The sequence below is a fragment of the Dipodomys merriami genome, unplaced genomic scaffold, assembly GCF_024711535.1.
Source record: "Dipodomys merriami isolate MVZ:Mamm:240054 unplaced genomic scaffold, mDipMer1.0.p SCAF_2, whole genome shotgun sequence".
NCBI lineage: Eukaryota > Metazoa > Chordata > Mammalia > Rodentia > Heteromyidae > Dipodomys > Dipodomys merriami.
In genome coordinates, this window is record NW_027203381.1 from 72,733,307 (window position 1) to 72,746,839 (window position 13,533).

Sequence of the window (13,533 nt, forward strand, 5' to 3'; positions counted from 1 at the left end):
TTATTTTTTATTACTTTGTATTGTATTATATTTTATTTGTTTTGGGGAAGGGAGTTCCATTTGTGAAGTTTAAAGAACAAGGATGATATCATGGTGATTTTTGAATTTGTATAGCTGCACTATTCAATATTATAACTGCTAGCCACATGTCTACTGAACATGGGAAATGTGGCTAATATGAATTGAGATATACTGTACATAGGAAATGTGTACAGGATTTCAAAGACAGATTACAAAATATGGGTACTAGAAAATAGCTCATGCTTGTAATTCTAGCTTCTCAGGAGGCTGACATCTGAGAAATGTGGTTCCAATCCAGCATGAGCAGGTAAGCCTGGGAGACTTACCTCCAATTAACCATCAAAAAAGAGAAGTGGAGCTGTGGCTCAAGTGGTAGAACACTAACCTTGAGCAAAAAACAGCTCAAGGACAGAGACCAGGCTCTGAGTTCAAGCCCCAGAACTGGCATATATATGCATATACATACAAATTACATTTGTAACTTATATTTTATTCAGTGCAGCTTTACTACCTAAACCAGTATTTGGTTAAGTGACAAAAATTTCCAGGAGAAGGAAGGAAAGAGAAAGGAAGGATAAGAATATATGTTTAAAGAAGTTTAATTTTTACCCATCTGAGGTTTATTTTTTCAGTGCTGGGGACTAAACCAGGGCTTTGTACATGAACTCTCTCCCCCAAGTGACTTTGAAATGGGCATTGAACAGGATTGCCTTGAGGTCCAGAATTTGATTCTTAGCCCAGAGTGTTGGGATTATAGGCATGCACTGCCATATAGGCTCATTCTTGAGTATCTTAATACTCCAGAAAAATAGTACAGATAACACACAGTATGCCAGAATGAAGAATATTCATTTCTTCTAGTTGGAATTGGACATCTCCTCCTTAGTATCATAGTCTCTCAAATGCCTGATGGGTGGAATGCCTCGTAAGCATGAACCTACATGAGAAACGTGTGGAGAATTCTTGGTGCGATATTGGGCTATGCCAGAGTGAAAGCTGATGTCCATTACCTGACCCACAGTACAGAATACAATTGCATTCTCAAACATTTAGATAAGACTATTTATGGGTTATAGAACCTATAAATGTTCTAAGAAAAACATAATTTTCTTCTACTGTGCAACTGCTTGATTAATGTTCTTGTTCTTCTCTCTCTCTCCTCCCACCTCCCTCTCTTGCATCTTGATAACCAGGGCTTGAATTCAGGGCCTCTCATTTCTTGGGCTTGCTTGCTCAAGTTGGTACTCTACCATTCTTGCCCTGCTTGGTCTATGTTAAATTGAATCATAATTTACTTGAATTTCAGATTTTTCATCTTTTAAATGGAAGTACAGATTAATTGAATCTGATCAGTGTAAAAATGCTTTGAAAGTTAGAGACTTCCCCATAAACTTGAATGATGAATTCAAATGTAAACTATTATTATACTAATGATATAAGTGCTGACTCATCCTAAGGGAACAACTTGGGGGGGGGGTTGGCTATAGGATCAGCAGTCTTGAGACCAGGAGGATATGATTATTTGAAAGACTAGTGAGAGATACACGGGAAACCCAGATTGGCAATATCTTTTGCCTGATCAGAAGAATCTTTTATGTTTCTTCTCTTTTCAGACCCACAATATGGAGCTGGCATATACTTCACCACAAATCTCAAAAACCTAGCTGATAAAGTCAAGACTTCTAACACCGACAAGTTCATCTATGTGTTTGAGGCTGAGGTCCTCAAAGGCTTCTCCTGCCCAGGTCATCGGTCAAATATTGTCCCCCCACCATTGTCTCGTGAAGCTGTAGATTGCTATGACAGTGTTGTTGACAGTGAGTCCATGCCTGAAACCGTTGTTATTTTTAATGGTATGCAAGCTTTACCCCAATATTTGTGGATTTGCACTCAGGATCATGCAGGGCCACAGGGTTACTCAACAGGACCAGTATGCTCTTCAGGGCAGGATTGGAAAAAATTGTCAAATGGCAGCTCTGTTGATTAATCTCCACATCATTTTAACAACTGGTATGATCTTGCTTTGGGGGAACCAACCAAGTGGTCATTATTAATGACTCAAAGAGTAGCTTACATACGTTGAATGGATTATCTGTTGGGATTGGCTGGGCTGTTGCAAGGACCCATCCTGCATGAATTTCTGATTTCATCTTGGAGTTGGGATGGAAAAATACCAACTGATACACTTCTATGATTGTTCCTTCTCCTTGCACAATGTTCTTTCATATTTCTTTTAGCTACAGTCAACAGTAAGTATTAATGTAAAGAAGAGATTATTCCCAAGTAAAATCTAAATCTTTATTTGCTATACAGGATAGTATGACATTATTTGGACAGGAAAATAGCTTAAGATTTTCCAGAGAATCATATGACATGCCTTGGATCCCAAAATAAATAAACTTTGTTGGAGTGACCTTTGTCTGAATAATTATTTGTAAAATGAAATACTCTGAATTTGAAGGATGAGAAAAGACTGATATTCAGTTTAGATTCAGTCATATCAAGCAATGCTGTCCAAACACCATGTGGCCTAAGTAATAATTAACCAAGCATTTATTGATCACCAGAAGTGTGTCAGTCACTTTCTGGGTTCTTAGGATATGATACTAGACAAGACAAATAGCTTCACAAATCTTTTAGCCTAAATAATCAGAAAGGTAGATACAGACAACTTAAATTACAAATTGCTTGAAAAAAATTAAGAAGGAGGAGAAGGATAAATTAATCGATGATTGGAAGAAACCCTTCAAAAGAAAACAAATTCAATCTGAGACCATTAGGAATGTGGCAAATGAGGGAGAGAGTAGGAGGAGTGTTTTAGGAAAAGAAAATAGCTTTTATAAAGGGTGACTCCACTGTGACTGGGCCTCAAGTTGACTCGAAGGTCTGTTTGTAATATGAAAACCAGCTAATCTCTCTTCCAAATCCAGACTCAGCTCCACTTCTAAAGTCTTCTAATCTTACATCTTCACCCACTGGCACAGGGTATATCTTCCTTCTCCTCTGTGTCATTTCTTAACTTGCTTTTCAGCAATGAGGATTAAATGCAGGGCCTTATGCTTCCTAGTCAAGTATTCTACTAGTTGAGGTATGTTCCCAGCCCTTGCATTGTTATTTGGTTTTTAAGATAGGAACACTATCTTGGCTTTTTGGCTAAGATCCAGTGTAAGGTAGGGGTCTCCCTACCTTTGTGTTTTATCTCTGATTCCAGAGTAGCTGAGATTACCATGGTGGGATTCATTCATCTTCCTGAATCATCCTGATAGTCTTGCATGGTGCTTTGCTTGGATATACCTCTGAAGGGCTCTGTCTTAGATACATGACTTGAAAGGTATCTTGCCTTGGTCCCATGTCTCAGAAAGTCCCATTCAGGCCTTCTTCTACCTGATTCTATTATCATAAAATGACCAGTCTACAGGGCATACAAAATAGGTCTGTCTAGAACCATCATTACTCAGTACTAAGCTCCCTGTTCAGAACCAAGAACTCCTCATTTCCTATTGGCACAGGTGAATCTATTTCCAGGGTCTAATTGTATCTGTTTCTTGGGTATCCCCTCCCAAGGTGGGCCATGCAACAATCGGCATCAAGAATGGCAAAGGGGATAAAATGTGCTAGCATGAATACAATCTCAGACACTTGGAAGGAAGAAATCATTAGGATGGTGATCTGGACAAAACTCAGACTCCTGTTTAATGGGCATCATCTTGTCTTCATGGTGGAGGAAGATTAAGGACCACCTCCCAGGTGATGGGTGTGCCTGAATTCCTAGAGGCAGGGGCAGGCAGGGACTTGGTTACTGGACCTGTCAGTCCTGTGCTTTGACATTGAGAGACTCTCTAGTTTCCTGTGACCCTGACCCCTGACCCTATCTAGGCTCAGACCAGCTCAGGCGCCATTATGCGATGCCTCTTGTTCCTGTGTCTTATGTCTCCTTGGTCTTCTCCCTCCTCCAGTCACTTCCCACTTCAGCTCTCCATTGGGTTGATCTGGTTTGTTAGTATTGTTTTTCTGCTTCCACCCCACCCCCCCTTGCTCTCTTGGTTCAGTTTTCTGACAGTTTTAAGTGTACAGGTCTTTGGGATAGGAATCTACCTGTAGTCACTGGCTTTCCAATAAAGACTCCTGATTTGACCTCAAAAAAAAAAAACAAAAAAAACTCAGGCTCCCAAGTAGCTAGGATTAACCCAACTACTCTATTATTTTTATCATTACATAAAAGAAAAAATGGCTCCCAATAAAGCAAAACAGAAAATAAATAAAAATGATCAATAATATCATGGGACAGAAATAAGTCATTATTTTAATTAATATAGGTTACCTAGTTAATTGGTTATATTTGCATATACAGAATAGTACAGCCTCTAAGATTTAAACATGCAATAATTAAAATAACTTGCTGCACTAAAGGATAGGAACATTTTTAAAATATTGCTATTTTTCATGTTTTTATTACTTGCTTAACTGGTGCTTAACTCATTATTATTAGTTGCTGATACTATTACTAGTATTATTGCTATTTGTTTAAGTAATAGAAAGTATGTAACAGAGAAACCTGGAATGCATGATTCCAAGTCAATGCCTATTTTTATTTATGTTCAAGAAATATATGAATATATTTTGATTTATATCATTTTTATTTATTTGCATACCTTCTTATTGACAATTCTTTTTTTTTAATTTTTTTATTGTAAAGATACTATACAGAGGGTTACAGTTACATGAGTGAGGTAATGAGTACACTTCCTCTTGAGCATTGTTACCCCCTCCATTGTTTTCCCCCTACCATCCCCTCCCTCCCTCCCTTCCCCAATGTTCTTTTTTTTTTTTTTTTTGATTGTGATTAAGTGATTACTTAACTTCCGGTAATTCACAGTATTGTGGAATAATGATGCTCGTTTAAAGTCACAAGTTCATTCTAACTTTCCTGGAGCAAATTGTCTATCACAGTCTGTAATATATAATGGTGCTCACATGTTATATACCATATATGTGATCAGCAGCATGGGGATATTTAGTAGTGGTTCAACCAGATGAGTGGGAGTTCTTTGTTTCTTAAGTCCTGTTAGTTTTGTCATATCACCTAACATTTTGGATTTATCATCCACTTATCAGGGAGACCATGTACTGTTTGTCTCTTCGTTCTTGGCTTACCTCGCTCAACATGATTCCTTCTAGCTCCATCCATTTCCCTGCAAATGCCATTATTTTGTCATTTCTAATGGCTGCATAATATTCCATTGTGTATAGATACCACAATTTTTGGATCCATTCATCTGTGGTGGGGCATCTAGGTTGTTTCCATATCCTAGCTATTGCGAACAGTGCTGCAATAAACATGGAGGTGCACGTGTCCTTGTATATTGGTTCCTGTTGTTCAGGGTAGATGCCTAGAAGTGGTATGACTGGGTCGTAAGGGAGGTCAATCTTTAGCTTTCTAAGGACCCTCCAGACTGCTTTCCAAAGTGGTTGTATGAGTTCTTTTTAAAGCAGGCATTTCCAAATATTAGCAAGAATGTGTCAAAAAGGGAATCTTACACAGTGTGGAGTATAAAATTGGTGCATTTTGGAAATTAGTCCAGCAATATCTAGTGCATTCATTTTCTATTGCCTTGTAACAAACCTAATGGCCTAACAACCACTTATCTCACTGTTCCTCTGAGCCAGGAGTACAGACACAGCTTAGCTTGTTTCTCTGCTCAGGCTCTAACAAGGTTCAGGAAAGTATAAGGTCAGACTGTCATGTCTGGAGGTTTGGCTGAGGATGAATCTTTTTCTAACCTCTCACAGGCTATTGACAGAATTCATTTGCATGTAGTTGTGTGCTTGAGGGCCCTGGACTCTTACTGATAGCTAAAGGCTACACTCAGGTCCTAGAGGCTATCAGTGGTTACCTGTCACGTAGCTATCTCCACAGTCAGCTGACAACATGATGACTTGTTTATTCAAGTGCAGCAGGCAAGTGTGTAGCTCTAGTCTAAGAAGACCATGAAATGAATGAATGCAATGAAATGTCATCACGGGAGGTCTCTGCTTCTTTGGTCATATTCTATTGGGTTGAAGTGAGAGGACCCATCTACATTCAGGGAGTGGAGATACACATAGAAACACCAAGGGGCAGAGATCATGGGAGGGGCTGGTATCTTAGAATTCTGCCTACCTCATCTGATGATTATAATGCTGTGAGTTGGATGTGGTGAAGCATATCAGTAATCCAGTTAATTAGAAAGTGGAGGAGGAGGATAGTGAGTTCAAGGCCAGCCAGCTTGAGCATAGTTATTGAAATCCTATTTTAAAAATATGAGGGGCATGGCTCAATTGGCAGAGTGCTTGCCTATCATGTGTGAGGCCCTGGATTCAATCTCCAGTACTACAAAAATGTAGTCAACATATTGTCATTTAGCAGTTTTCCTGTCTATAGTATGGATGTATAAGAATGTTAGTAATAACACTACTTGTGGTGGCAAAAATTATTCTATAGCTTTAAAATTTCTCAAAATAACAAAATATACAGTTAGGGAGCTATTCTTATAAAATGCTGCTCTTCAAGGCTGGCCTTAAACTCCTGATCCACCTGCCTCAGCTTCCCTAATTGCTGGGATATATAGTGTACCAGCACACCTGGCTCAAGAATTAATTTCTTTTTATACTACTTACAAATCATCAGGCAGAGGGGATGGGTGTGAACTAAAAAGAGAATAGCAAGAAGCTTCCACGTGCTCTCTTTGGCCATGAGACACTGACTTAATACTTCCATTATATTCTTCGCCCTTCAACCATGCCATCATTCCTTAAAAAAAAAAAATCAGGTGCCTACTATGTGAGAGGCTATATCTGGAAAAGTAGGGGGAGAGCTGTGCATTCTATAATAGCTTAGTAAAGGAGGTTCGTTGACATTACTCCCTCCCACCCTCCCACCCCCGCCTCATTCCCGCTATGGCTATGGGCGGACCCCAATCCTCCGGGTCAGTGAGATCCTATCCTTGGACCCAAGATTCTGAGACTCTGGGCGGTGGGACGCCTAACAACCAGAAAACTACATCTCCCGGCAGGCTCTGCGGTGGGCGTCGCAGGGGCGTACGCAGGCGCGTAGGCCGGCCCCCTGCACGCAGGCGCATTGCGCACGCCGGCTGAGCTGGGTCTCGCTGCTCGGTGCGCGGCGGCGGCGGAAGGCGAGGCCTGGTGCGGTGCGCACCGCTGAGGCCGGGATCGGCTTGTTTAGGTGGTGGGTGAAAGAGGCGCGGCGGAGGGGCGAGAGAGCCAGCGTTTCACTCTTAGCAGTGGCACCAGGGTCGGTTGCCTCGAGCCGGTGAGTGCGGCCGCGGCCCCTCCCCCTCCCGCCGACGGATCCGGGGTGTCCACGGCGGGATCTGGGAGAGGCCCCGGGGCGACGGGGTAAGGGGAGGGGGGGCGGTGGGGCGCCGGCAGGAGCTCGAGCTCAGCTCCCTGGGCCCGGACGCTCGCGGTGCGTCCGTGCGTCACCGGTCCGGGGGTGTCTTTAACGGCCGCGCGGCCGGCGGAGGGGAGGGTGGGGGCGGGGAGCGCCGGAGTGTGCGCCGCCATCGGGATCCGCCGGTCGAGGCGGGGCGGGTGGAAGGAAACGACGCCGAGGACGGCGGGGCGCGGAGGCTGCGGGGCGGCGATGAGGCCGCGCGGAGCCTGCGCCGGGGCCGTGGCGCGCGCGCTGGAGGGTGGGCGGCGCGAGGGCTGCGAGGGAGGCCGGGCAGAGCCGGGGAGGCGAGTCGGAAATCCCAGCACTCCCTCCCCTCTCCTCACCCCCCGGAAGGGACGGGCGGGGCGGGGGGGGGCGATGACCGGAGCCGGTGTGGGGTGTGGTGGGGTCGGTCGGCTGCAGTTCACCGACGTCGTGACCCCACGGGCCCTCCGCGGCCGGCCGGGGTGTGGTGATTATGGGAATGACAGAACTCGGTGTGCGCGGAGCCTGGGCGAGCGCGGACGCGGGGGAACCGCTAAGAACTACGGCGGAGTTCAGCCTGAGGGATGAGTCGCGCGAGTCCGGAGGGCGTCCTGAGAGCCGGTGCCAGGCCCCAGTGGAAAGGCTTCTGTTGGGGTGTTTTGTTTCTGGTGTTTTGTTTCTGGTGTTGTTGTTTTTTGGTCCTAGTTTTTCAATGAAAAGTTCCAAAATAATGGATGTTTACAACTCTCAGAATAAACAGTCAGGAAATAATCTTTCCGAGATGCCCTGTTACCTACTGTCACCAACATCGTTTTTTTCCCCCTTACAACAGTTTCTCCCCAAAACGAAAAAAAAAAAAAAAACCACCGGTAGCAGATGAATAGGTAAAAATTTTTTTCATTTTCCTATCTATGGAACATTTTTCATTGTTTTTGTTGCAGTACTGGGGCTTGAGCTCAAGGGCCTGGGCACTGTCCCTTAGCCTTTTCTCTTCAAGGTTTGCTCTATTACTTGAGCTGTCGCTTCACTTGGGGCTCTCGGGTGGTTAATTGGGAGAAGTCTAATGACTTTACTGCCTTCGAACTTCACTGGCTTAGAACCATGATCCTCAGAAGCTATGATACAAATGTGAGAGACATTGGCTCCGAGCTGCCATAGGTTCTTTCTTAACTGTTTTTGAGAGTCTCTTTGTGGAGCCAGATGAATCCTCCTGCGTCTGCCTTCTCAGTTGCTGAGATTTTAAATTTCCATATTCGGTTTAAGTTGTTCTTGCATTTGAAATTTTCTGAAAGTAATTCACGTTATTTCTCCTTCCACTTAAAAGATTGATGATATTTAAGCTTTTCCAAGAACAGTGAGAATGAGCTCTACTGTGTTTTTCTATTTTTGCTGAAATTGTTGGAAGACTGTGTTTATTTGATTTTATATATGGGTGGATGAGGATTTCCTTCAGCTTTCCAGCGTTGACACAAAACCACAGGTCCTTGAGATCCACTGATGAAAAGTATTTCAAGGCGTCTCACAAAAGGAAAGTCTCAGCAGGTGAAGTTTCAGCCAAGATTGGTTTTTCTTATAAGTTAAAATTGGGAGATATGGAAAATATGGAAGCCTTTCCTGTTCTCAAAAATGGAAGCCCCTATGTGTAATTTCTATACTAAGGGAATACAGCTTGTCTAGCAACTAACTATTCCACAAATGTTTTGCATAGATAAGATGGTAAGCCCCACCTAAAACATAGGGAACATTTAGTACTTTTTTTTTTATGCCAGATATGCCTTTTATGATTTCTGCCTTTGCACATCCATTTATAGCTACCAAAGTTTTGCCGTTTCAAACGATAGATTTAGACAGTCTCCTGTGCTTTGAAGAAAGAGAGACTATATTTCCTGATCTTCTAATTTTAAAAGTGAGGTATGGTGATAGAAAAGCTTATCTGCTTTTTCAGTTTACTTTCTGGTTTTAACTTATGACTCTGGCCTTTTTGATATATTGTTGAAGATGAAATGATTTTCTGTCTTCTTACCTGTCATGCTTCAGTTTTAAGATAGAAGGCATGAGAAAATAATGAACACTTAGGGAACTTCTTTCCAGATAATGTGCTAAAAGCATGTGTTTTAAACACTCAATACTTAAAGTACATACTCATTTTCCCTAATTTTCAGATGTATGGACTGTCATTCTTTTTTGTTGTTGTTGTTCATTCATTCTTGTTGTTGTTGTTGTCAGTTGTGGGGTCTGGGCACTGTCCCTCAGCTCTTCAGCTCAAGGCTAGCACTCTACCACTTGAGCTACAGTGCCAACTTCCCTTCTCTGAGTGGTTTATTGGAGATGAGTCTCCTGGCCTTTCCTGCCCTGGCTGGCTTTGAACCATGATCCTCAGATCTCAGTCTCCAGAGTAGCTAGTATTACAGGTGTGAGCCACTGACGCCCTGCTGTCATTTTTTGTTGTTGTTGTTGTTGGTACTATGATTAGAATTTTTTCTCCATCCCCAACACTGAAAAGAAAAAGAAAAAGAAAATGCTGGGCCATGGTGACTCAGCCTCACACTAAGGAGGTTGAGATCTGAGGATTAGGGTTCCAAGCCAGTCCAGGCAGCTACATCTGTGAGACTTTCATCTCCAATTAACCATCAAAAAGCTGGAAGTGGAGTTGTGGCTCTAGTGGTAGAGTGCTATCCTTGAGCAAAAAGCTCAAGGACAGAACCCAAGTTCTGAGTTCAAGCCCCTGGACTGGAACAGAACAAAAACAACAAGAAAAAAGAAAACTAGTCTAGCCAACAGAGGCTCATACCTGTAATCCTAGCTACTCAGGAGTCTAAGATCTGAGGATTGCTGTTAAAAGCCAGACCCAGCAAAAAGTCTTAAGTCTTTTTATCCAGTTATCCAGCAGAAAAGCTGGGTATCCAGCTTTGGCTCAAGTGGTAGACCACTAGCCTTTAGCAAAAAAGCTCAAGGTGAGTATCCTGGACCTAAGTTCAAGCCCCAGGACTGGCACTAAATAAATAAGAAAACTAAAAATGAACCAAAAAAAAAATCTGCTTGTTGGTTTTGTCTTTGGTTTTTTGAGAATTTCTGACTGTGCAGCCTAGGCTGGCTTTGAACTTAAAATCTGCCACTGGCTTGTGTTACTCTACCTGGCCCTGGTTGTGTTTATTTACTTAATCCATTTACTTATCCAGTACTTGGAGAGTGATTGTAACTAGTGTATCCTTATTCTCATGTCCTGATAGAATTTATAGCATAATGGGAAAGACTAACAGTTAATACAAATGTTAACCAAATGACATTTTAACAGTCATTGTAATTTAGCAGAAATGTAAAAAGGGACTTGACTACATATCAAGACAAGTTCAAATGAAAGCATAAGTTTTGAGGGTCTTATATGCATTGGGAAACAAAAAGCTCATGCTTATAATACTATCTTTTCAAAAGCTGAGGTAGGAGGATTCAGAGTGCCAGGCCAACCTAGGATACACATTAATGGTCAGTCTTAGAAAAGCAAACAAAAACAATTAAAAATAAAATCTTCCTCTACCCCCCAATAAAAAAACCCTAAATAGGGTTAAGGATGTTGCTCAATGGTAAGATTCTTGAGTGTCCAAAGTCCTGGTTTCCATTCCTAGAACCATTTTTAAAAAAAACTAGAATAAATTACGTGACAGTACCTGTAGTGTACTTGGATTACCTTTTTTCTTTTGATTTTGCTTTCTTCTGTATAAACTATGAAACCTGCTGACCACTGAGTAATGAGATCAGTAAGATTGCAAACTGAACAGACAAGGATTCATAAGCTTAATTAAAAAAAAAAAATCAGGGGCTGGGAAGGTGGCTCAGTGGTAGAGTGCTTGCCTTGCATGCATGAGGCCCTGGGTTCGATTCCAGATAAGCAGAAAAAGCTGGAAGTGGTGCTGTGGCTAAAGTGGTAGAGCGCTAGCCTTGAGCTGAATAGCTGAGGAACAGCACCTAGGCCCAGAGTTCAGGCCCCACAACCGGAAAAAAAAAATCAGATTTTTCAGATCCAAGATGCCAGTTCTTCATTTCTTCTTCCTCTGGAAAACATGGAGGTGATATTGTCTATAACAAGAGATAGCATACAAAATGGACATATATGTTAAAGGTTCAGAGTATTCTCCCAGACCATTTTGTTTTTATTTTATTCTATTTAAGTAGTTATACAAAGGGATTTCAGTTGTCAGTCTATGACATGACACCTTTCATCATTCTCCCTATCTCCCAACTCCACTCATATTATGACTGCATTTGCCTATACTTTCTTTCTCCATTGATCCCCAGTACATGTTCTACTTCTGGTATGCGTTCTGTTAACTTCTCTTAGTTCTTTAAAGGGGTTACAATAATGCACTGTGGGTATTTTTCCATGCATATAGCTAACTTTAGTAAATATGTTTGTGTATATATGCATGTGACCCTATATATGTTCACATATATATATATATATATATTTGTAATTTAGCTCTAACTTCCATGTGTAAGGGAAAACATACATCCTATGTGTCCTTAGTCTCTCTGAGCCTGACTTAACATAATTTTTTAAGGTACATTTATTTCCCTGCAAATGCCATAATATACTTCCTGATGGTTGAGAAAAATTCCATTATATATGTATATATATGTAGATAAATATTCATTCTTTCTGATGGATGAGTAAAATTCTATTATATATGTGTGTATATATATATACATAAATATGTGGATGTATTTCACACTCAGTTATATTTCTTGATTGGAGGGCATCTGGGCTGTGTCTATAACTTGGCTTCAGTGAATAGTGCAAGTATCTTTATCCTGACTTGTAAGGTGTTTTCTAAGGTGCCTTTTATGAAACTTGCTAGACTGATTTAATTATTTATATGCCTTAACATTCATTCAGAATTACTACATATAAAATGGCCATGAAAAAATTGTATTATTTACTTGCCATGTAAAACTTTCTAATTTGTTTGTTGGTCCCTATGAAATACAGGCTTAAAGCCAGACACTGGTATCTTATGCCTGTAATACTAATTACTAGGCTGAGAAACAGAGATAGAGATTTGAAATTAGCCCAGTCAGAAAAGTCCATGAGACTTCATCTCCAAAATAACTATCAAAAGGCTGAGCTGGAAGCTGGCTCATGTAGTAGAGCACCCATAGAGCAAGCCAAGCAAAGTCCTAAATTAAAACCTTACATTGTGCTTCGCCCCCCAAGACAGAGTCAAATTTTTTTTTCTAAAAAAAGAAAAATTAACAAATGACTTCATTAAATTGCTTTTTTTTTTTTTTTTTTTGGTCGGTCGTGGGGCTTGAACTCCAAGCTTGGGCGCTATTCCTGCACTCTTCAGCTCAAGGTGAGCTCTCTGCCTCTTGAGCCACAGTGCCACTTCCGGTTTTCGAGTGGTTTATTGGAGATGAGAGTCTCTCAGACTTTCCTGCCTGGGCTGGCTTTGAACTGAGATCCTCATATCTCAGCCTCCTGAGTAGCTAGGATTACAGGTGTGAGCCACCAGCACCCGGCTTAAATTGCTTTTTTAAAACTGTCTTTTTTTAAATTTTAACTTTAGGTGACATATAATGTGCTATGTGTTTAAGTTTTGTAATTTTTCTTAAATTAAGCTCAACTGTATTATGAATTGCTTTGTATTAGTTTGGAATCACTGCAGGTTTCTGGAGTTATTTTTGTTGTTGTTTTTCTGTTGGTCTTGATTATTTTGATCTTTTATGTTTTTCTTGTACATTTGAGAATAAGGTAATCTTTTACTTTTGATCGCCATGGTTTTAGCACAGGGTTATTGAGTTAATAAAAGCCTTAGTAATTTATGATGTTTGTGCTTTTAAATCTGTCAGATTGTGTTTAGAAGTATCTATATATAAATACTGTACATAAAATGAATTAAGACTTTTAATTGGCTATGCAAGTAAAGATGAGTAATCTAGTGATAAAGAACTCTAGGGGTTTTTGATTTTGTGTTAACTATCTTTGTACTTTGTTAGGATTAGGAATTTAGATATAATAATGGGAGAAAATATTGGGAATAGTAAATAAGTTAATTAGCTGCCAATTAGGGTATTAGAAAACTTTTGAGGTTGTGCACTGA

At 41.0% G+C, this 13,533-nt stretch overlaps 2 protein-coding genes across 4 annotated transcripts in view; both read left to right on the plus strand.

Annotated features, from left to right (window-relative positions):
• Positions 1-2,435, plus strand: part of Parp9 (poly(ADP-ribose) polymerase family member 9) — a 30,236-nt gene extending 27,801 nt beyond the window's left edge. For both annotated transcript variants that reach the window (XM_070030079.1, XM_070030081.1), the window contains exon 9: positions 1,635-2,435. In XM_070030079.1, coding sequence (XP_069886180.1) covers positions 1,635-2,008 — 374 coding nt within the window. In that variant the 3' untranslated portion in view covers positions 2,009-2,435. The remainder of the gene's footprint in view (positions 1-1,634) is intronic.
• Positions 2,436-7,159: 4,724 nt separating this feature from the next.
• The window catches only part of Kpna1 (karyopherin subunit alpha 1), a 55,634-nt gene continuing 49,260 nt past the window's right edge, over positions 7,160-13,533 (plus strand). The window contains exon 1 of one of the 2 annotated variants that reach the window (XM_070030083.1): positions 7,160-7,330. Coding sequence is in view for 1 of the 2 variants with exons in the window: in XM_070030082.1 (XP_069886183.1) it covers positions 8,875-8,980 (106 nt within the window). In the remaining variant the exon portion in view is untranslated. Of the gene's footprint in view, positions 7,331-8,803; positions 8,981-13,533 lie in introns of those variants that run through there. The other variant, XM_070030082.1, reaches the window with a different exon arrangement.